Genomic DNA, 25,751 nt, shown 5'->3' on the forward strand with positions numbered 1-25,751 from the left:
AGTCAAGAGAGTTAAACTAGCCCCCCATGCTCTCTTTTTCTCCAAACCCGTCAGCTACAAATTTTGAGATAGCCAGTGTTTTGGAAATTGCTTACAAATTAGATAACAAAACGCCCCCCAGAGCTCAGGGGATAGGCGTTGTAAGTGTTGTCCAGGGGGCGCATATGGTTCTTATGAAAGGGATGCTCGTATAAACTTCAGAGGGGGCTCATTTGATTGGAAATTCAAAGTTCTAGTGCAATTTTTAAGAAACAAAAGATATCCGAGGGCAACTAGCCCCCCCCCACACCCTTTGTCCCCAAACCCATCCGATAATCTTTTTAAAATAGCCATTTCATTAAAAATAGTTCAAAGGTTAGATAAGAAAAATTCCTGTGTCGACGGGAACTGCCAGGGCCCGGAGGCAGGCGTTATGAGTAATGCTCTAGGGGCGTATATAGTTCTTATGGAAGGGATGCACGTATAAACTTCAGAGAGGGCTCATTTGATTGGAAATTGGAAGTTCTTGTTCACTTTTTAAGAATCAAAAGAGATCAGAGGACAACTAGCCCCCCCCCCTCCTCCACGCCCTAAATGCATCAGGTAAAAATTTGGAGGGTTCATTTGAATGGAAATTAAAAGTTGTAGTTCATTTTCTCAGAGTACAAAAAGATCGGAGAACAACTAGCCCCTCCCCCCTCCACACCTTTCCGATAACATCCGAACACATCCGATAAAAATTTCAGGTGACAATTTTGTTAAAAACAGTTCAGCATTCAGATATTAAAACTCCAGGGTCAACACAACCCCCCAGGGCCCAGGGACAGGCGTTGTAAGTTATACACCCTGGGGATATATATGGTTCTTATAGAAGGGATACTAGTATACACTTCAGAGAGGGCTCATTTTATTGAAAATAAAAGTTCTAGTTCACTTTTAAAGAGTCAAAAGAGACCGAAGCTTAACCTAGTCCCCTCACCCACGCCCTTTTCACCCAAACCCATCCGATAAAATTTTTGATATAGTAATTTTGTTAAAAATAGTTCAAACATCAGATAATAACACCTCCGAGGTTGACACAAGCCCGTTTTTTGACTTTGATATTACTACTTTGATATCAGTTTTGTTACTTTGATGAATATTTGATTTTTTTTTAAGTTTGATTTTGAAATAAGGTATTTTTAAAAAATTGGAATTTTTTGCAATAGAAAATGGACAAAAATTAATTAAAAAAAAACTTCATGAAAAATAAGTTTTCCAAATAAAAGTAAAGGCTATTTTAAACTTTAGATTAGCCGAAATAAACACCTGTTAAAGTTCAAACTCAAAACGACCAGAAATTACTATTAAAGAATAAATTAAACCCTAAACGAACAGAAATCTAATAAACAATCATAGCAAAAACATACAACAAGTAATAATAAAAATGAATAAATAAATCTTAAGGCGAGTAATACCGTCCATATGTCAAGGAATCTGAATGAAAATCGCAGAATCAGATTTAGTACATCAGAGAACTCTAATCGGATGTTTCAAGCTCCCATTTGCAAAAATATAAAATTTTGAATTTTTGAACTATTATGAATTTGTATTTTGGAATTAAAGAACGATGTTGCCACTAACCATACAAAAAATATTTAAAAAACCTGGGTCACACTTATCGATAATCATGATTGCGTCATTTGCCATAATCTAGTAAAGAACAAAATCAAGCACATGATAACCAAGATTCAGAAACCGGTTTTGAAACACAAAGTAGAAAGCAGGCCAACATCATGCTTGTCCCACTATAGCCCATGGTAACTGAAAATTCAGAAACGCGTTTAAAAAAAAAATTATTTCCAAGTGATTTGAAGCTGGTTCAGAAAAGGTAACAATTATGCTGATTATTCTTAATAATAAAAGTTGGTTGCGAAAGCAAATTTGTGGAATTTACAAAAATAACCTGAAAACTAAAAAAACTGGTGTTAGATTCAAACAAAAACTGCACTGTTGGGGTCACTATAGCTCGAAACCCCATTTAGGAGAATTACAGTCCCTCATCTGGAGAAGCAAGGAAGGCTTCGTTTTCACGCGGAACGTTGTGATATGTCTTCTTTTTTTTGTGATTTGTCTCCTTTTTTTCGACGGCTAGTGGGGTGCAAAAACATAATAGAGATAATATTGAAAGGGAATTACGGCCATGTAATTGAAAAAAGGTAACATTAACATAAATTACAACTTTTGACAAAAACGGCGTCTTTTTATGCAAAACGGTATATGAAAGGAGATATAACACACGTTTCTTTTGAAAAGATAATGCATCGGCACACATTTATTTTTTCAAAAGTTGCTTTTCTCGGGCATGACGTCATATTTGAGTGACTCTTCTGCCTGGTTTTCTGTGGTTCGTTCTTTACTGCTCCAACTATGAAAAAGCCTAAGATCTTTTCCTGTGTTATATACAGACATCATGGTTGCCCCCTTAGAAGTAAACTAGTAAATAAAAAACCTTTGGTTAGAAGTAACCAAAGTAAATAGAAAAGCACATAGTAAGCGAAGATTTAAAAAAAATTAAAGATTGAGAGTAAAATGAAAGTCATTATATTCTGAAAATAGCAGCAATTATCCTCTGCACGACAGGGTGGTTCTCTATGCGCTCAACCATGGTTGCAGCACTAGCTGCAACCTAGTAAAAATCGAATTACGGAAGAACGGAAGGACGTCCCATAATAACCAAAATTTAGAAAAGCGTTTTAAAGATCTGGCTAGTGAGAAAAATTGCCATTCGTAGGTTTTTAAAGAATGGTAACTATTATCACGATTAGTTTTAATAGTAAATCTTTATTTAGAAAACGAACTTATGGGACTTTTGAAAAATAGCCTGAAACACAAAAAAAAATGCCGTCAGATCGAAACAAAAAGCACACCATTGGAATCGCAACGGCCGGACACTCCATACCGGAAACCACAGTATACAAATAATAGACATATTTGAAAATCGGTAATTAGAAGTGCAATGTTGTTATTTGATGTTTTTAGGAATTACAAGTAGGTTTTGAAGTCTCGGATTCGTTTCAACGGCATTTTGAGAAAGTTTCCCCAAAATAATTGTTCTAGTGTAATTGGACCGCTGACACATACTAATATTAGTAACCCGCTAATGAAAGAGTATGTGGGAGGAGCTGTTTGTACGCACCAAGAATGAAGAGCCAGAAATCGTCTGCGGTGAACTTACTGTTAATTATCTTTATACAGTGCCGGAAACGTACAGCCTCCTAGATTAAACAGCAAGAAAAAAGATTTTTTTTTTTGCATGGGTAGCACTAATGCCTCTTTTTACCCCTATTTTTCTCCATTTTCAGGAAAAAGGTCATTCAACCCCCTGACCTTCTTCAAATGCCAAAAAAAAGGAAAAACTAAATGTACATTTCTATAGCTCTAAGCACCGCCCGATCTATATCTGCTGTATTTAACTAAAAACTGTGAAAATTGACATGAAATTTGAAAGCACATTAGAAACTTAATTTTTGGGTTGTTCTGTATATCACAAATCAAAAACTCGCAAAAACCTTCTATAAAATTAAATGACTTACCTTTAGCATTTGCTTTTTTTACCATCTTCACAAATGATCCAGATACTCTCAATAAAGTGCAGGTTAACAATCTTATTAGAAGAACTCTAAAACAAAAACAAAAAAACATATAGCCCTACTCAACTACTCAAGACGCAAACACAAGAAAGGTGAAACGGAAAACAAAATGAAGAATTATAATATAAAGCAGAAATTCTAACAAAAAGGAATTACTATTTATAATCACCTTAACTGAACTTAATATAACAGCATTTGCAAACATATTGCAAAAGAGGGAAAGAGCAGGAGGGCAAGGAAAGAGCAAGAGGGAAAGAGCAGGAGGGAAAGGAAAAAGCAAGAGGGCAAGGAAAGAGCAAGAGGAAAAGATCCGGACGGAAAGGAAAGAGCAAGAGGGAAAGAGCAGGAGGAAAAGGAAAGAGAAAAAGGGAAAGAGCGGGAGGGAGAAAGAGTAAGAGGGAAAGAACAGGAGGGAAAGGAAAAAGCAAGAGGGAAAGGAAAGAGCAAGAGGGAAAGAGCAGGGGGAAGTAAAAAGCAAGAAGGAAAGAGCAGGAGAATTGGTTTGCGAGTGTGCTCACAGACCAGAAAATTCAGTGTTTAACCAAACATTTCCATCATGTTCTAGTCTTGATAGGCATGGGGGTTGTTAACCCTACTCATGTTAATTTTTGCTCGTTTTGAGTTTGACTCGGTTATTTATTAATTATGAGTTGTGGTAGTTTTACGCTTGGAAGATTATTTTGACTTTATTTCTTCTCATTTTTGGTTTAATGGAGCTCCTTACTTTTCTTTGAAAAGCTTGTCTTGAGGAAAAGAATTTTTTTAAATTAATTTTTTTTCGTTTTTGTAAGAATCCATAGTTTGGCTTGCTATTTATATGTTGGAGAGACTTTTTCACCAATGTTCAATTCTAACACAAATAGTTTTGTTTGATTTGATTTTCTAACTCCTCAACTTGACCTGAAAATAAACCGCAATATCATTCCCATAAAATTATTTCTATGCTCTTTGATAACTTGGATACACTGACACTGTTATAATTTATTTAAACTGGAAAAACAGAAGTAGTAATAGCATTAGTCTCGAAAGTTTTCACTTAATGCCCCCAATCGTTCTCGGTATATTGCTGAGGTGTCCTATTTGCAACCAAACTCACAGTGCCTTTGATTTAGTTTTAAAGCATCATTAAGTTTTTAAGCATAATAAGCCGGTTACATAGTAGTTAGGGGGTTGACATGCCCAATATCCCTAGAAACATAGTTACTAGACCGTTCTACTGTGCTGAACAAACTGACTGTTTAAAATTTTTTACTGAATGTGATTGGAAAATAAATGGGCTTGGGAAGAGGGCTACTAACCCCCCAGCCTCTATTGACTCTTAAAAATTGCACTATAACTTTTTGATTTAGTTCAGCATCCACCTAAACATCCCTTGAAAGCTTCACCTAAATCTCTAACCATGCGTAGTAGCAATGGTTGTAGTACCATTAGTAGCAGTATGTGCATAACACTTTTGGTTTTTTCAACATCCCCGTCAGCACACGCTGAAATTTTAAACTTAATACCATGAACCGGTCCAGAAGCATTTCTGAAACGTCCTCTTAACAACCTGTGTGGGCATATGTTTCAATTTGGTTCCATACAGCTTCAATATTTCCCAATTTTTTTTGCCTTAATACCCTTAGTTTTAGAAGCACCGCTAGTAGTAAAAGCAGTAGGATTGATAATAGTAGCCTTAGCGTTAGTGGAAGTAGTAATACTAGTTTCATTAGTAGTAGTATGATTAGAAGCAGTAGTAATAGTATGCAAATAATGTCTTTTGATTAGTTAAACATTTCTCACAACAAGCCCTTGTAGTTTCACCTTCCCACGCCAAACTGTTCCTGATATTGATGTTACGCCCTTTTGACAACCTACACGCAGACGGCGTGTTGTGAGTAAGTCACTTCCACCCTCCCCCCAAAAAAATCTTGAATACTTCTCCTTCATAACCTTAGGCATAGTTGTAATAGCAGTCATGGTCGTAGTATTTGTATTATTAGTAGTAGTATTAATAGTAATAACGGTAGCACTAGTGTCAGCAGCAGTTTCAATGTATTGCCTTTACAAGTAGTTGCAACTAACTGCAGCACCAAGCCGCCTGAGGCCAACACAGCCATGCAAGCTCCTCCTCCATCACAACCTTTTCAAAGCATCCCTCTTCACACCTTCCCAAGAAGTTGCTATTTCCCTTAAGTCTTTCCTTACATTACCCCACCACGGTCGAGGGCAACCTGCTTTTTGGTTTACCCTTGATGATTGGCCGGAAAGGAAAATCTTTGGCAATTTGGCATCCTTCATCCACAGAACTTGCCCAAGCAATCTCAACCTTTCTCTCATTATAGCCCTAGAAAGCGGGATTGAACACACTCTTCGTAGATCCTACTGTTTGAAATAGGGTCAGTCAGTCGGGTACCCAAAACAATCCGTAGGCAATTTCTCTGGAAATATCTAGCAAATCTTAGCTTCCGATATCCTAATCTTGGTTCGCAGACTAAGTCCAAACAAATGGAAATATAACACAACTCCGCTTAACTCCTGATTTAATACGAAACGATCTACTAGCCTCATTTCCTACCTTAGCCGCAGCAATTCTATTTTCATATATAGGTATCACTTTAGTGTATTTGTCTGGCATCAAACAGTTCGTGGTAACGAACTGTAAGTAAGGAGCGACCCGGCTCAATAGTAACCGAAACTCTATAAAACAGAATTTTGATACCAATAGATACATCAGAAGAATCAGATTTTTATGTTGGTTTTAAATATATAAGTTTCATCAAGGTTAGTCTTACCCATCAAAAGCTACGCGCCTGAGAAAATTTGCCATATTTTTGAAAAAAGGGGGAAAACGGGAAAACCCCTAAAAGTCACAGAACTCTAACACACTATAGGATTTAGTGTATCAAAGGACCCTGCTGTAGAAGTTTCAAGCTTATATCTGCAAAAATGTGGAATTTTGCATTTTTTTTGTCAGAACAAAGATCACAGATGTGTGTTTATTTGTTTGTTTGTTTTTTTTCCCAGGGGTGATCGTATCAATCCAGTAGTCCTAGAAAATCGTGAGAGGGCTCATTCGAACGGAAATTAAAAGTTCTAGTGCCCTTTTTAAGTGAGCCAAAAAATTGGAGGGCAACTTGGCCCCCTCCCACGCTCATATTTTTCCCGAAGTCACATTATCAAAATTTTGAGATAGCCATTTTGTTCAGCATAGTTGAAAACCTAATTAATATGTCTTTGAGGATGACTTAATCTCCCACAGTTCCCGGGGGAAGGGCTGCAAGTTATAAACTTTGCCCATTGTTTACATTTAGGCTAGTTTTGGTTATTGGGATGTATACATGTGTTTTCTGGTGGAATTTTTTTTGTTGTGGGGGGTGGGGGTGGGAGTTGGGGTTAGGGGGGAGGATCTTTCCATTGAGGATATTTCCTTGGGGGAAGGAACATTTCCATGAAGGGGTTGCCAGATTTCCCAGCATTATTTAAAAAACGATCAGAAATGAAATAAAAAAACAAGTTTTTTTCAACTGAAAATAAGGAGCAACATTAAACCTTAAAACGAACAGAAATTATTACGTATATGAGTGGGTTCGCCCCTAGTCAATACCTCGCTCTTTACGCTAAAGTTTTTTAGTACTTTCAAAAGAGCTATGTATTCTAATTAACCGGCCTTTGTGATTCAGGGGCTCGTGATTCGAACAAAATTCGAACTTTAGCGTAAAGAGCAAGGTATTGACTAGGGGCGAACTCCCTAATATACGTAATAAAAACATACTAATATAGAATTCGTTACGTAAGTTAATTCGTAAGTTACGTCAGAACAAAATTTCGAGAAAGCCAATTAGCCAAAAACAGGAAAATTAATTTGCGAATTTCGTTTTAAATATTCATGTACGGTGAGCCAAAATCAAACCTGCATTAATTCAAAAACGTTCAGAAATTAACTAAAAAAAATTAACTGAAAATAAGGAGCGACATCAAAACTTAAACCGAACAGAAATTATTCCGTATATGAAAGGGGCTGTCCCCTCATCAACGCCTCGCGCTTTACGCTAAAGTTTGACTCTGTCTCACAACTTTATTTTTTAAAACAATAAAAACTATAGCGTAAAGAGCGAGGCGTTGAGGGGAGGACAGCCCCTTTCATATACGGAATAATTTCTGTTCGGTTTAAGTTTTAATGTCGCTCCTTACTTTCAGTTAAAAAAACTTGTTTTTTTTAGTTACTATCATACAAGAATAAGACTTTCGCTAAAGCTCTTCCATCAACTGAATCAAACGCTTGCTCATAATCTAATAAAACTGAGAACTAAAGGTGTTTGATGACTCAAGAACTTCACAATTATCAGACAGTTCGTGGTAACGATCTGCAAGTAAGGAGCGACGCGGCTCAGTAGTAACCAAAACTCTAACAAACAGAATTTGGTATACCAACAGATATATCAATAGAATCTAATTATTATGCCGATTCCAAATACATAAAATTCGTTAAAATTAGTGTTACTCATCGAAGGCTACGAGCCTGAGAAAATTTGTCTGATTTTGGAAAAAAGGGGAAAACCCCCCTAGAAGTCAAAGTCTTCCTGAAAATTCCACCATCAGATTCAGCGTATCAGATAAGCCTACCGTAGAGGTTTCAAGCCCGTACCTTCAAAGTCTAGTATTGAAATAGATTTCAAAGCAAAAACTATATTTGAATTGTTTACGTATAATATTTGTTATTGGGAAGTATGCAAATATTTTTCGGGTGGGGGTGAATTTTCTTCTGTTTTTTTTAACTGAGGAAAATTAAAAAAAAACATATTTTTTTCAACTGAAAGCAAGGAGTAACATTTAAACCTAAAACGAACAGATATTATTACGTATATATGGGGGTCACCCCCAGTAGGGAGGCCCTAATGACTCCTGTACGAACACATGTGCTGCCATCTATAATTAAGTCAAAAGGCTGACAAGATATAATTCATTCAAGGATTATTGATCCACTAACGGGTCAATGACACCTTTTTCAAGGTTGATTTATTTGTTGTTTCTAGGTGTAATGACTCCGGGACGAAGTTTAAACATGCGCATTGAATTCTAAAGGGGCAATGTATTGATCCAATAGAGGGGACAAGATCACGTGTCTCTTTCTAAGCCAATCAGGGAGACGGAAATATTAGCGGGACAGGATTGCAGTGAATATAAGGAAAGAATTTTCGCTATAGTTTTGATTAGTGTGTGAATAGAATTCAAGGAGTGAGAACAGTTTGACTTTACTCATTAGCATATATTTGTAATAATGATGAGTGGAATATTTACCCTATTAGAAGTTCATAGTGGAATTGGAAGCAATGACACAAGAGCCCCAAACATTGTGGTGGAAATCAAGAGAGGATCACGGCTTTGCCCGGAATGGGATGAAGTATATACAAGATATGTGATATCTTTTAGCAAATTTAAAATGGAGGATCAATTATGCTTCGCTGCAAAAGTTGATATAGCACATGTGAATAGACTTCAAAGTGCTTTAAGTGCATTAGTGAAGCATATTGAAGACAATAAGCTATATCGCTAATTGTACATGTGTAATATTATTGTTGTAATTATACAATAAAATTGTTTCGAAATCGAAAATGTTCCCTTTCTTTTTGTTAGAATGTTAGGCTAACGAATCATGGTCAGTCTAGAGTCAGCAGTCAGAGTTATAGGATTGAAAAATGAATAAATTTGAGAAAGAGAGAATTAGATCAAACCTTGTGATTATGGAAAAACATTTGATTTTGGATGATGATTTTCTCGAGTTATCTCTTCAACGGAAGATATTCTCACAGGGAGCACTTGACAATATAATGAAAACTGATTCTCCCCCATTGGACTATTGTATGAAACTTTTACAATGTGACTCAGATGCTTCTACTCAATTTATTGATATATTAATTGGAACAAAGCAGAATAATATCGTGGATATACTTTTGAAAACATTGCCATAGATTTAATATAGATGGCTCCCCCTTCGAAAGAGGTAGCGTCAAAGAGTTACTTCTCTCATCATTCCTCCCTCTGAATTTATCGAAAGAGGATCAGTTTCGTTTTGGTTGTGAGAGACTTGACATCGGAAACCAAAAAATGTTCTATACATGTCCACTATGCATGTACACTATTGGCAGCTGGACATTATTCGAGAATTTAACAGTTTTTTATGACTGTAATGAAAATGACAAATTATGCAATGCTTGTAAATTATCTGGGGGCTAAACAACACAAATTAAAGAATATAACTCATGTCTTGAAGAGTTTTGTGAATCTCATTTCAGTAGATATCTATGCTCCAATTACCACTATAACAAATGGGATCAGTGGGAGAATACTTATCCCGGTATGATTGGAAGGAACCCCAAACGTGATTTTAGTTTATTTCTACGGGATTGGTATCGTCGTGGATTTAAATTATTTTGGGAGGAAGAATCAGGTCTACGTTTCAACTTTTGGGGTAACAAGACAATTTGGTTTCTACGTCATCGATGTGACGACACTGCATATTATGACTATAAACCTAGTGATTTTTATTTGGCAGTTACAGAATGTGATTTACCATTAGAAAACACTATATATGATATTGCCTCAAATAGACAGATTGATACTCGTGAATTTCACAATATTAGTGCAAATAGTATCTTTGACTATACAAAGAGATATGACAAGAGTGAAGGTACATTGTACTGTAGAAAATGTGACCCTGACTTTGCAGCCAATCAAGATCAATATACAGTGAATCCAAATGATTTACCAGCATTAGTGGTTCACGACAGTTGCCTATACACCGAAGAAGAAGAAATCTAAAGTGAATGTGTATCATGATAAGATATATAAAGTAGTGAATTATGCTACTAGGCGCATGTAAATAATAATCCAATTTTAAAAATGGGGTGATTTAGACACTTTGAAAATAAGCTATTTTCTTTTATGGGATACATTGGTTCCATATTCGCCATCTCCCCCCTGCTCGTCAGACATGTATACACATGTGTGTACATTTGTATACAGGTTTGTAATGATGTGTACAATATTATACATTTTTATACATGTGTGTACATGTGTGTACATGTGTGTCAACTCATGGAAGAAGATGTAAACACATACTAATGCAGGTACACACATGTACACACATGTATGTACATGTGTGTACGCGCGTGCACACTCATGTACACTCATAGCCACACATCTGGACATGCGTGTACAAGTGTGTACATGAGTGTATACAAATGTTCACAATTGGAAACATAAGTACACACATATCTTGACAAATTTATACCTGTGTGTACAGGTGAGTACATGAGAAAACACATGTACACTCATGTAAAAAAATAAACAAAGATGTACAAAAATGTGCAAACAGGTGTATACATGTGTGTACATGTTTGTACATGAGTGTACATGTGTCGCTCTCATCATGAGCACATTTCCATAACCCTAGTTCTACACAATCTGTGTCATCAGAGCAAATGTATGAGAACCCCTGCTTTGAATTGCACCATCTATATCATCTACCGAGTTGTTCGTGATTCTAGCTCGCTAATAACTCCCAATAAGCAAATATACCCCGTCGCTCCCAAATTTCTGCTGTCAGCGCACACTCAGGCGACAAATAAGCCGTACGGCTACATTTCGCTAGATGTTAATTAGAGCACACCCGAGGATCTACGTGTAGTCACAGATATTTTCGACAAAGAAATTACTGTATATCTTCCAGTGAACAGTAGAAAAGGCTATTAGTTGCCATCATGAAACTGGAGAAACTACACGAACAACGGCATTTTTCTTCCTTCTTTGGCCCTTCAAAACCATCACTCAGGAAGGTCATACTAAAATCTACTGTTGATAATCATTTCTATCGTCTAATGTCTAAACTTCGTTTACATTTAGCCGAGAGCAATGTGCACCTGCCAAAAGGTGTAAGACAACAAAGTAGGAAAGATCGTTCCTCTGTACTTGCCTCGGCTTGAAAAATCAAAGGCAAAATTTTTAAAAGAAAACGTCTCCTTCAAGCGGGCGGTAGCTTTTTTACACTTTTACTGCCAATAATTGCAGGACTTGTAAACAGTATTCTCTAGAGAATGGCTAACCCCTATAAATTAACGCCATTTGAACTTGTCCTCTCGCCCGTGGAACATTTTGAAGACAATCTAAGCAAATTCATTAATGATGAAAATATTGCCGATGATGAATAGCTAGTTTTACTTCAAGATGCATTGCGACGTGTGGACAAACATAGACCTTATCGTGAGAGACCCGCCGTCACAGATCCCCCTAAACAGGAAACATCTCAAGATTCTGCACAACCAAAGGAGAAGGAATTGAATTCCCTAGTGTCATCAATTGGAAACCTATTGCCAGTGACTTATCGAGAACAGAGTAAAAGAGTATTAGCATATTTCACGTTGGAAACTGGTGGTGATCAAGTTGAAGTTAATAGCGTAGGGAAACGAACTATAATTCAGGGCAAAAGTTATTATCTAGTTGCTTTGATTTGTGAAATGGTGACGAATCGTAAAGGACTTTTATCATTTGACATTAACCTATACACCTTTCTAAATGCATCAAAATTCCCCGAAAGTCTTATTGGCAATAAGCAAATTCTAAAGAAACTAAGAGAATATAGTCCTCCAACAACACCAACACCACCATTTAAAAAATAAGATGATTCAATATTTGAAAATGCTAGCAGCAGCAGTAATGATTTTATAACACCTGTGGCTGCTAGTCAAAAATAAGGAAGAATTTATTCGCCTTTGGGTATACAAAAAGGTAATGGACATTGCACTACGCATTCGCGTTCAAAATGGATAAGACTCTGAAACTTTTTTATAAGTACATTGGTGAAGTGTGAATTGTAAGTTCCTCCACAACGCTTTCTAAAGTTGCGTCTAACATAGATGGCAGCACATTAAAAAAAAGCAAGAGTATCTAGAAAATGAACCGAGTTACACACTGCATCGGAATCGCAGGCTTCGTGGCAAACAATATCGACAAACTAAAGCCCTTTTCTCTCTGCATACAATTCAAACAGGTCTTTTAACTCGAGACACGTTTCAACGGCATGACAATGCAGCCTAAAAATATATTTTAGTGGCAATCAGTGTCTTTATTCGCTATGCCTACGCCATTCCATTGCAATGAAAGAGAAGTTTTTAAGTGGCTCATGCTTTAGAAATTATTCTAGGACAGGATTGCTATAGAAAAATTCAATCGGATCGCGGTAGCGAATTTATTAATCCTCATGTGCAATAAGAAGATTCGTCTATTAATTTCAAGATATTGTACACTGAAAAATACTGCTGCTTTTATTCATGATTTAGATAAAATCATGCAAATATACAACCATCGACCCCATCGATCCCTGTCCAACTCAAGCCCTCGGGAAGTTCATTGCAGTGAAAATACATTTGATACTTTTCTTAACCAATATTCCAGTGAAAAAGAAAAAAATGTGAAGAAGAAATTCAATGTTGGTGAAACTGTTCGAATTAATAGAACCACCAATATTTTTGAAAAGTGGAATTATTTATGGAGCACTGAGCTTTTTAAAGTGTCCAAAATCCTAGACAATACACCCACGACTTATCGACTGCGAGACACCAAAGATGATGAGATTCTCGGCGGTTTTTATGAATATGAACTGCAAAAAGTTAGAAACACTAGTGAAATTTATCAAATTGAAAAGATATTAAAGAGTCGTACTCGTAGGGGCAAGAGACAGTTGCTTGTTCGCTGGCTAGGATACAACTCTGACTTTGATTCTTGGGTCAGTGTTGAAGACATTAACAATGCCCAATTATTTTTATTGACTTTCACGTCCAATGTTTCTGATCTTCTCTACAATGACTTGAGTAAAACAAGTGATTTTTGGACGATACTCTCCCCCATTATCAAATTCGATGATGCGTATGTAGTGGCTCTTTTCGACTGTATTCTCAAAATTAAATATGACATCCTGAAAAAAGAACGCAAATATGATATAAAAATTATACCCTATGACTGGCCGCCACCCCTAGGTGATCAAGAACAAATTCAAAAGATAAATTTAATGAATTATCCATATATTCAATTACCTTACGAAGAACTCACCTGTATGAATGATTTTTGTTGTTCTGTTAATAAATGAATTTCTGCTCAGAAAAAAGGAGCTATTCATTTCAACTATTCAAAGGAGGAGGGCAAGATCTACATTAGTTCACCCATTAATAATGAAAAGGTTATTCTCAATGCTAATCTAAAAGATGTTCTTGGCTTTAAGCTGAATATAATCTATGGTAAAAGTGCCGAAAACACTAATTTCATTTTTGCTGACTATCCGCCTGCCTTCTCCACGGACACTTATAAAGCAACTCCACGGACAATATAAAGCATCTTCAGTATATCCCCGTAAACACTTCCTATTTCGAACCCTGTCAGTTAATACTAAGAACTGAATTAGGTGATCCTCTAGCAATATCAAAAGGTTTGGCTGTGATTACAAGCCATTTTTGACCCACCGTTCAACAAGATGTCTAATAGAAAATTGGTATTCATTTGTCCTGATATTGACTGCTATGTTAATACTCTTGGTCCAAGACAACAGGGCAATGGAATGGACTATTACAAAGGTCGCTCGTCGATGTCTGGCTACGGTCTTGGCAGTTGGTTTGCTAAGCTGTTTCGCTCTGCATTACCTCTGGCTAGAAAATATATTGTACCGGCTGCGACAGATTTTGCATCCTCTACACTATACGATTGAGGCTCTGATAAGGATTTAAAAAAAAGTGCTTCGGAAAATCTTAGGTCCAGTGCGCAAACCCTTGGTGAGAGATTAAAACAAAATGGAAAAGGTTTAAAAAGGTCGAGAAACAGTGCACCACTCATCAGTCTTTACTCAGGACAGAAACGAAAGACATCACCCCTGTCAAATAAAAGAAGGAAAAAGCTGACACGCACATTAAACAAAAAAGGAAGCCCCACGAAGGGAGTAGTTAGATTGAAACTATATCTCTTTTCCTAAGATTTCATACCTACCGCATAAGCATTCCGAACCTTCTATCACCTCCTCATTGAGTCTATTCAATGCAGAAAATGTTGACGTGAGTGCAAAACATTGATACTATGAATAATTTTATTCACAACAACCCCTCTCCGATAATATCCACTTTCAAATTGATTCCAATGAATACTACCGTATGAACAAGGCTTCAAAATTTATAGATTTAGATATGAAAGTCCATAAAGCCGATAATACATTACCAATTCTTCCCGATGAAATATCCTATGAAAATCGTATATTACATAATTTATTTCGCCAAATCAGTGTCTACATTAATGGCACGCTGGTGAGCACAAGCAACAATCTCTCAAATTATACAAGCTATATGCGATTCATGTTGATGAAACCCAGGTCATACAAGCAATTGAGAGGCACTTCCAGTGGATATAAATATATTACTAATACTGATAGTACAGATGTACTTAAACATGCTATAACGAGTGAATTACATCTAGCTGGAAAAATATATCATGAAATATTTAATATACCCCAACGGCTACCACCCAATATTAAAGTGGATATAAAATTGACGCTTACACCATCCAATTTCATTTTACGAAAAGAACTTGCTGCCAATCCTGATGTAGCTCTCTCCCTCACCTCCGCAATACTACATGTACGCAAACAACAGGTTATGAGTTCTGTTGCTTTGGCAGCGGAAAAACTGAGAGCCAGTGGAAATAATATTAAACCACTTGTTCCTCATACAATCACCAATCAACGTCATATTGCCACAGACTCACGTACCTTCACTGACTCATCCTTTATCAATGGCGAAATTCCGTCAAAACTGGCCTTGGCATTTGTAAAAAGCGCTAGTGCAATAGGATCGTGGACTGGATGCCCACATAAATATGAAATGTTTGGGCTTTCATCTCTTGTCTGCAAAGTAAATGGAATCCCACTCTACAATCTATCTTTTGATAAAAACCTATAGGACTTTGTATGAGTTGACCATGCAAACCGTAGATCATGATTCACAACTATTTGAAAATGGTATAACCTAACAAATGTTTGCTAAAACACATGGTATCATTGTATTGGATTTGTCTGGCATCGAGGATATGAGTATAGTACGTACGGGAAGTGTGCGTTTAGAGTGTACATTTGCCGACCCCTTAGCGGAGAGTATCGCACTAATCTCACTAAATCAATATGAAACCTATTGGGAAACCATTCCCGAAGGCAGTGTTCTACTAGACTTGGCACCATGAACACCAGTCAAATAATCAATCTATTTAATGAGGACCCCTACATGTCCAAATACAAATCCTATTGTCTGCCCTCGGATTTTCTTGGAAAAATTCAAAATGTCAACAATACAATAATTATTGTTAATAGCAGTCCATCGACAGTGCAGACGGGTCATTGGTTTTGCATTTTTCAAACAATAAAGACGATTGAATTTTTTATCCTCTTGGCCTAACCTATACATTCTACACTCCACACATCAGCAACTATATTGAGAGTAGCGGGAAAACTATTATTCAAAATCGGAAGAGAGTGCAGGGTCTCATAACTAAAAGCTGTGGCTTCCATGCACTACTATATTTTGTGTTCCAATGTCGCGGCTGTACTTACAAGCAGTTTCTTAACACTTATGTAGACAATCCATGTCTTAACGACTTTATGGTGAAAAATATCCTATCAGACCTGTATAATATTGGTGTTAGTGTCCTACAAGTAAAGTCCTTAAAAGATTTATGTGAATTTGTTTATTAATTAATGAAAAATGTATATTCAACAATGTCTTTATTCTTCACTTTAGATTTCTGCTTCTTCGGTGTATAGGCAACTGTCGTGAACCACTAATGCTGGTAAATCATTTGGATTCACTGTATATTGATCTTGATTGGCTGCAAAGTCAGGGTCACATTTTCTACAGTATAATGTAACTTCACTCTTGTCATATCTCTTTTCATAGTCAATGATACTATTTGTATTCAGATTGTGAAATTCTCGTGGTTCAATCTGTCTATTTGAAGCAATATCACATACAGTGTTTTCAAACGGTGAATTACATTGGGTAACTCCCAAATAAAAATCACTAGGTTTATAGTCATAATATGCAGTGTCGTCACATCGATGACGTAGAAACCAAATTGTCTTGTTACCCCAAAAGTTGAAACGTAGACCTGATTCTTCCTCCCAAAATAATTTAAATCCACGACGATACCAATCTCGTAGAAATAAACTAAAATCACGTTTGGGGTTCTTTCCAATCATACCGGGGTAAGTATTCTCCCACTGATCCCATTTTTCATAGTGGTAATTGGAGCGCATATATCCACTAAGGTGAGATTCACAAAACTCTTCAAGACATGAGTTACATTCTTTAATTTGTATTGCTCATCCTCTAGGTAATTTACAAGGATTGCATAATTTGTAGTTTTCATTATAGTTATAAATAATTGTACAGAACATTTTTGGTTTCCGATGTCAACTCTCTCATAGCTAAAACAAAACTGATCCTCGTTCGATAAATTCAGAGGGAGGAATGGTGAGAGGAGTAACTCTGTGACGCTACCTCTTTCGAAGGGGGAGCCATCTACAATTAATCTATGGCAATGTTTTCAAAAGTATATCCACGATATTATTCTGCTTTGTTCCAATTAATATATCAATAAATTGAGTACAAGCATTTGAGTTACATCGTAAAAGCTTCATACAATAGTCCAATGGGGGAGAATCAGTTTTCATTATATTGTCAAGTGCTCCCTGTGAGAATATCTTCCGTTGAAGGGATAATTCGAGAAAATCGTCATCCAAAATCAAATGTTTTTCCATAATCACAAGATTCGACCTAATTCTCTCTTTCTCAAATTTATTCATTTTCAATCCCATCACTCTCACTGCTGACTCTAGACTAACCATGATTCGTTAGCCTAACATTCTAACAAAAAGAAAGGGAACATTTTGGATTTCGAAACAATTTTATTGTATAATTACAACAATTCATCGAAAGCAAGATGACAGAAAGAGAGGAAACGGATAGCCTGAGTCGGTGGGTGGTCGGCGAAAACCTTGCGGAATTCCCTCTAAAGGAAGAAGATTACAAACTACTGCAGCCTTTCACAGGTGAGGAAATATGGAATTCGCTAAAGAAGATGAGACGGGCCACAGCACCAGGAGTTGATGGCATCCCAACAAGGCTCTGGAAGTGGTCTAGTGTATGTTTGTTGCCTTTGCTATCAACGTTATTTTCAAGTGTCCTTAGGAGGTGGGTTTGGCCTCAACAGTGGAATATTTCAATAGTTTTACCACTTTTTAAAAAGGGAGACCGAGCATTGCATAAGAATTATAGAGGGATTCATTTAGAAAATAGCCTTAGTAAATTATTTTGTAAAGTGTAAGTGGCTAGATTAGATAGTTGGCTTAAAGAATCAAATAAGTTAATAGAAATTCAGGCAGGGTTTCGAGAGGATTATAGTGGGGTAGATCAGATATTTATTTTGTATGGGCTTATTAGGAAGTATATGAGGAAATGGGATGTTAGGCTATACGCAGCTTTTTGGACCTGCGAGGTGCGTTCGATGAAGTTTCACGAGATTTGTTAGTAGAAGGACTTATAAAGTTAGGGCTGTCGAGACGTTTTGTAGGATTGGTTGTTAAAATGTATTTGGTTGTTAGAATGGTATTTAAGGTAGGAAAGTCTTAACTCTTGGGCAATTGTCAGTAGGTTAGGGGTTAAACAAGGTTGTACAATTTCACCTAGGTTGTTTTCCTTGTATCTTAATGCTATAGAAGAATATATGGTAGGGCAGGGAGCCCCAACTCTAAATCTGTCTGCAATGCAGGTGTTCGCTCTGTTATTTGCGGATGATATAGTATTGGTGGCTAAAGATGGGCCTGACCTTCAAAAACTGCTAGGAATGGTATCCTCATACCTAGATGAGAATTGTTTGGTCCTAAATGTCACAAAGTCAGTAGTTATGGTATTTCGACAACATGGAAATATAGAGGAAAGGTTTAGTGTAGGAGAAGAAGTGCTTAAAGTAGTTGAAGATTTTGTTTATTTAGGATGCAAGTTTACTTCAAATGGTAGGTGGAAAGGGCAAATTGATTATGTAGCTAGTAAAGGTCTTAGGGCTATATGGCTAGTTTTAAAGAGTAGTGTTTTGAAAGTAGGCCTGACAGACCTTAGGCTTCAGAAAAGGATATTCCAGACTAAGCTAGCTTCCGTAATGTCTTTTGCAGCAGAGGTGTGGGGTATGGAGAAGGCTGATAAGGTAGACCGGTTACAGTTGATGTATTTTAAGCGGTTAATGGGGGTTAGTGATAAGTTTAATCATGTAGTATTAAAAGGTGATTTAGGTTTGTTATCATGAAGGGTGGGATGGTTAGTGAGGATAGTAAATTATTGGGAAAGGATTATAAATCTGCCTAGTAGGAGGCAAGTAAAGAATGCATATGAGGAGATGCTAGTAGATGGCAGGAAAAGTTCTTGGCCAAACCGGGTTAAAGAGAATATTGATAGATGTGGTTTTAGTGAGTATTGGAATGAGGGGAAGGGGCTAGGTGTGGAAGTGGGGCTAGTTGCAAAAAAAGTAAAGGATAGACTAATAGAGCAGGAAATTCAAAGGTGGCAGAATCAGAAATCATCCTCGGCGTCCCTGGGGCTGTATGGGCTGGTGAAGGAGGTATGGGGGGAGGAAGTTTACTTTAAAGCGGGGATGAGTAGTGAGGATTTAAGATGGGTAATTTCGGTTCGTGGTAATTTTTTGGGTATTGGAGAAAGGAGGAAATATATTGGGAATTATAGGATTAAAAATGGTCCTTAACAGTGTCCTATGTGTGGAGAGGAGGAAGATCTTATCCATTTTATGGGTACATGCCAGGAGTTAAGAAATTTGAGTAGGGAAGTGTTTTCAACAGATTTTGGAGGGGTGGATTGGCTTGAAAAATTTTAAAAAGTAGAAATTTTGATGATTTTAGAAGGTTGGGTAAATTTGTAAGAGTGGGTATGGCACATAGAGAAACTTTTTTGATGAATTATGAGTAATTTTTTTTTTTTTTTTTTTTTTTTTTTTTTCCATGGCCCGAAAAGGCTTTTGTTGCAATAAATATCTATCTATCTATCTATCTATCAACTTTTGCAGCGAAGCATAATTGATCCTCCATTTTAAATTTGCTCAAAGATATCACATATCTTATATATACTTCATCCCATTCCAGACAAAGCCGTGATCCTCTCTTGTTTTCCAGTACAATGTTTGGGGCTCTTGTGTCATTGCTTCCTATTCAACTATGAACTTCTAATAGTGTAAACATTCCACTCATCATTATTACAAATATATGCTAATGATTAAAGTCAAACTGTTCTCACTCCTTGAATTCTATTCACACACTAATCAAAACTATAGCGAAAATTCTTTCCTTATATTCACTGCAATCCTGTCCCGCTAATATTTCCGTCTCCCTGATTGGCTTAGAAAGAGACACGTGATCTTGTCCCCTCTATTGGGTCAATACATTGCCCCGTTAGAATTCAATGCGACTGTGCAAACTTCGTCCAGGAGTCATTACACCTAGAAACAACAAATAAATCAACCTTGAAAAAGGTGTTATTGACCCGTTTGTGGATCAATAATCCTTGAATAAATTATATCCTGTCAGCGTTAGACTCAATTATAGATGGCAGCACATGTGTTCGTACAGGAGTCATTAGGGCCTCCCTACTACCCCCTTTTTAATGCGCCCCTCTTTACGCTAAAGTTTGAATTGGTGTTCCAATTTTTTAAGAACGACTCCTGAAACACAAGGGTCGTTGAATCAAAACAATAAAAAGCTTTTTCAAAAGTACGAAAAAAAACGGCATGAAGAGCGAGATATTAAGGAGGGGGCAACCTTCCCCCTCATATACATAGTAATTTCTCTTCGTTTTAAGTATTAGTGCTGCTCCTTACATTCAGTTGAAAAACTTGTTTTTATTTAATTAATCTAGGAGTAAAAACTATAGTATTATAAAATTATAGAGGCTAATGCCTCTATAATTGGCGCACTCACTTTTATCACCTTTATTGGACATGGGTATGATTAGGGTTCTCCTAAAATGGCTAGGAACTTCCCCCTTTTCAAAAATCACATTCTTAAGCTTCAGTAAATTATTTCCAATTTCATAACCACCATAATTAAGAAACTCATTTACCACATTATCATTACCTGGGGCCTAGTTATTTTTAATCCTTTTAGTACTGTAACTAATTCTTGCTCACAAAATAAATCTTCCTCCACATCCAAGGTGTCACAAACCTTTTCATTTTCTTCAGGAGCGAATCTACAACATTTTTATTGGGAGGGGGGCAAGAGGGGTCTACTTTCGGATATTCGTGGAGCATGGGTTATATAATAAATTTTTCTCCACATTGCTTGGAGGGGCAACCCCCCCATGCCCCTCCCAAACGACGCCCCTGATTTTCCTCTATGATAATAGATTGTATGTTTCTTCTGTGATAAATGATAATAGTTGTCAAAGTACTATGATTAAGATCATTGGCGGTTCTCGCCTCTCTTGCACCCGGAGCAAAATCTTGGTTAGCCCCCCTCCCTATCTCTCACAAAATTTTCAGGCCAAATTTTTAATCATAAGGTATTATAATTGAATTATTTTAATCTATTTATTTTTATTTTTAACCTATTTTTACTTCATTGTTTAATTTAACATTTATTAATTGTTTTCATTCATTAACTGCACCCTCTACTTTATTGTAATAAAAATAAAATTAAAAAATGATTATAACCGTTCGATAATTTATTTGAAACGTTGCGGCCCTAAAATATCTGCGCCAGGGGCAAGTACTCCCTCTGTCTCCCCAACTCTAAAACCGTCTCGGGTAAAATACTCGGATTCTAACAGTAGATTGGAGTTCAACAGATACTGTGGCAACATAGTATTCGGTAATTAGTATACAGTTTTACCCCCTCTTCTTATTTTTATTTCATTTTTTACTCTATTTTTTGGTGTCTTGTTGTTTTGTGATTCCATTCTTTTTGCTTCTCATCTCTGCTGAAGACGACTTACGTGATACTGGAGATATATTCACGTGTCTGTTTATCAGAAATAAACCAAAATCAAGGCTCTAATAATTACGGCTTTTAGTTTTAATTTGAATTTTCTTAAAGAGTCTTTAATTGCCATAATTATCTGTTTTATCATTGCACATACAATCGCTCGAAAACAACCACTTTTATCAAAATAGCAAATCAAACTAATAAAGAATTAAAACCAGAATTAGGCAATCAGAGGAAATTAGTACAATGAAGACAAGATTATAACAAACTGATTCAAGAGATAAGGCATGACCTTCAGATTTGTGCTTAATCTCCTAAAGGTTTTCAGCAGCGTTGTCTATACCAACACTTTACAACTGTAGAAATTTGTAAATTTTTTAGTACGATACAAATTTTTTAGTAATTTTGGTTTTATTTGCTCATTTCTAACTCGAATTTCTCTTCACGCTTTAGTTTATCGAAAATGTTCTTCTTTTTATGGCAAATTTTTAGCTATTTGATTAAATTGATTATTTGTGGTACAACTTTGGTTGGAGAATTTGTACAGTTTATTTCAAAACATTTACAATGCTGGTTTTTAGTATGTTTTTGAATTATCTTTGGTGGGAACGAGTCAACTGTTTCTAAAATTGGCACTAACACCTGTTTTTCTTAGAAATCTAAAATACAGGTTATTGCTCTTAGCAATAACCCTTCAGATTTGTTATATAGAAAACCAATGTTGAATAAATGGAAACTGACAAATAAATTCTTAATTTCCCTGTTTTTGAGTTTCCTCAGTTTTGTCTGATTTAAGACAAAAAAAAGTATTTTAGAATAAGTAACAAACTAGAATAAAAAACATTTTACATTTTAGAATAAAAAACCTTTTACATTTTAGAATAAAAAACATATTAGAATGAAAAACCTTTTACATTTTAGAATAAAAAACGTATTAGAATAAAAAACATATTAGAATAAAAACAGTGTAACATTTTAGAATAAAAAACAGCATTTTATACCGTATTCTTTGAAAGGTATTCTTAAGAGTAAGTAAAAGAATAAGTATTCTTAACACTTATTCTTTGAAAGGTCGTGCATCTTTCCCTTTATTAATTTTTGATTGTTTTAAGTTATCCCCTAGATAGGGGTTACTATGTCTGACCTGTACGTACATATCGAAGAGGCGGGGGGGGGCTGGAAGCATTCCCCCAGAAAACCCAAATTTTTTGTATTTCTGAGAAGGCCACTTCTCATTCAATGCACAAATGAATGTGCATTGTCAGTTTAATATACTTATACTGATATTTAGTGATCAAAATTTTAATATTATTTGATTTATTAAAGTTATAAAAGTAAAAACATTTATATTTTTTTCAGTAAAGTGCAAATTTCGTTCTGACCTTGGGAAGGCATAGGGGTTTTGCGCCCAACTTATGTTAATTTCTGCTCGTTTTGAGTTTGAATCGGTTGTTTACTGTAATTTCTGTTCGTTTTGGGTTTCATTTATTTATCGATGCTGATTTGTGGTAGTTTCAGGATTGGTAGATTATTTGATTTTATTATTGCTCATTTTTTGTTTAATGAAGTTCTTTAATTCTCTTTGAAAAACTTATTTTGTGGAAAAAGTTTTTTAATTAATTTCTGTTCGTTTTATATTGACATAGTCTTTTCAGAGAAAAAGAAAATAATACTTTAAATCTTTTCGTTTTTTTTAAGAATTTATAGTTTGGCCTGCTATTTGTATGCCGGAGAAAAATTTTCAGCAATTTTTAACAACATACACCCTTTTAAAAATCCGGACACAAATAGTAGTGTTTAATTTAGTTTCATACCTTCTCTAGTTGACCTGAAATGGAAAACGATACCATTCGCAAAAAAATCTGTTTACTTTCTTTGATAGCTTCGATACACTTACGCTATTTGGATTTGGTTAAATTTTAAGAGCAGAAGCAGCCCCGAAAGTTTGAACATAATACCCTTAGTCGTTCTTGGGATACTGCTGAGATGCCTTATTGGGAATTAGAATTAACACAGTGCATTTTATTTCATATTATGGCAACATTTAGCTTTTAAACATAAAGTCAAATGGGAGTGTGGGCGTGGGAGGGGGTTTAGTTTCCCTCTAATCACTTTCGACTATTAAAAAGGGCATCAGCCCTTTCTATTTTCAATCGAATGAGCCCTTTTCGAAGTTCCTGCGACAACTCCTTCGATACAAAGTGCCCTGGTCTAAACAACAACAAAAAATAATACATTATACCCACTTCGATCTTTACTATAAAATGTCAAGCCTTCCATTCACTTTCGACTATTAAAAAGGGCACTAGGTCTTTCGATTTCCAATCAAATGAGCCCTTTTTGAGTTTCTACGACAACACTTCCTATAAACACCTTATATGCCCCCAGGGCATACATTACAACCCTTACCCTAAGGTCTGTGAGGGTGGTTGTCATCCTCTAAGACCTAATTTCCAGAACTTTCAACTACGTTAAACAAAATGGCTATCTCAAAATTTTGATTGGATGTGTCTGGGAAAACAGTGCGCGTGAGAGGGGCGTTATTCTTTCTCCGATCTCTTTCAAATATTAAAAAAGGCACCAGCCCTTTCAATTTCCAATCAAATGAGCCCTTTTGAAGTTTCTATGACAACACTTTCAATAAAAACCTTATATACCCCCAGGGGATAACTTGCAACCCTCATCCTGAGGGCTGGGGGGGGTCATCCTCTAAGGCTTAATTTCCAGAACTTTCTACTACGTTGACCAAAATGTTTATCTGAAAATTTTGATTGGATGTGTTTGGGAGAATGGTGGGCATGAGAGGTGGGTTAATTACCCTCCAATCACTTTCAACTATTAAAAAGGGGACTAGCCCTTTCAATTTCCAATTGAATGAGTCCCTTTTGAAGTTTTTACGACAACTCTATCATTAAAAACCTTATATGCCCCCAGGGCATAACTTACAACCCTTGCACTGAGGGCTCTGATGGGGTTATTACCCAAAAAGATCTGATTTCCAAAACCTTAAACCATGTTGAATAAAATGGACACCTCTAAACCTTGACAAATTGTTTTCGGGGACATGGTGGGCATGAGAGGGGGGTTAATAGCCCTTTAATCCCTTTCAAATACTAAAAGGGCACTAGCCCTTTCAATTTTCAATTGAATGAGCCCTTTTTGATGTTTTTACAACATTGCTTTCTATAAAAACTTGACATGCTCCCCGGGCACAACTTACAACCCTTGCCCTGAGGGTTGTGGGGGGGGGGATAGTTTGTCATCCTTAAAGACCTAATTTTCAAAACTTTCAACTACGTTCAAAAAATGGCTATCTAAAGGTTTTGACTGGATGTGTTTCGGGAAAAGATGGGCGTGAGAGGGGGGTTAATTGCCTTCAAATCACTTTTGACTATTAAAAGGGCACTAGCTCTTAGAATTTCCAATCGAATGAGCCCTTTTTAAAGTTTCTACGACAAATATTTCAATAAAAACCTTGTATGCCCCCACGGCATAACTTTATAACCCTTGCCATGAGGATTGTGGGGGAGTGTCCTGCTCAAAAGTATAATGTCCGGAACTTTAAACTGCGTGGAACAAAATGGCTATCTCAAAATTTTGATTGGATGTGTTTGGGGGAATGATGGGTGTGGGGGGGCTAGTTGCCCTCCAATCACTTTCGACTATTAAAAAGGGCACTAGCCATTTCAATTTTCAATAGAATGAGCCCTTTTTGAAGTTTCTACGACGACGCGTTCTATAAAAACCTTATATGCCCCCAGGGCATAACTTACAACCCTTGCCTTGAGGGCTGTGGGAGAGTGTCCTCCTCAAAAACATAATTTCTGTCTGGAAATCAACAACGCTGAACAAAATGGCTATCCCAAAATTTTGATTGGATGTGTTTCGGGAAATGGTGGGCGTGGAAGGGGTGTTAGTTTCCTTCCTATCACTTTCGACTATTAAAAAGGGCACAAGCCACTCCAATATCCAACTGAATGAGCACTTTTCAAAGTTTCTACGACAACTTCTTCGATACGAAGTGCCCTGCTCTAAAGGGAAAAAATAATAAATTATACATTGTGCCAACATCGTTCTTATATACCCTCAGGGCA

General features: G+C 36.4%; 1 protein-coding gene across 2 annotated transcripts in view; it reads right to left on the minus strand.

Moving 5' to 3' along the window:
• Positions 1 to 25,751, minus strand: part of Ent2 (Equilibrative nucleoside transporter 2) — a 196,829-nt gene that overhangs the window by 159,922 nt on the left and 11,156 nt on the right. For both annotated transcript variants that reach the window (XM_089108471.1, XM_089108470.1), the window contains exon 2: positions 3,555 to 3,640. In XM_089108471.1, the coding sequence (XP_088964597.1) occupies positions 3,555 to 3,579 (25 nt within the window). In that variant the 5' untranslated portion in view covers positions 3,580 to 3,640. The remainder of the gene's footprint in view (positions 1 to 3,554; positions 3,641 to 25,751) is intronic.

This window comes from Artemia sp. Qi Xiang Cuo, chromosome 3, assembly GCF_049724085.1.
Source record: "Artemia sp. Qi Xiang Cuo chromosome 3, ASM4972408v1, whole genome shotgun sequence".
Taxonomy (NCBI): Eukaryota; Metazoa; Arthropoda; class Branchiopoda; order Anostraca; family Artemiidae; genus Artemia; species Artemia sp. Qi Xiang Cuo.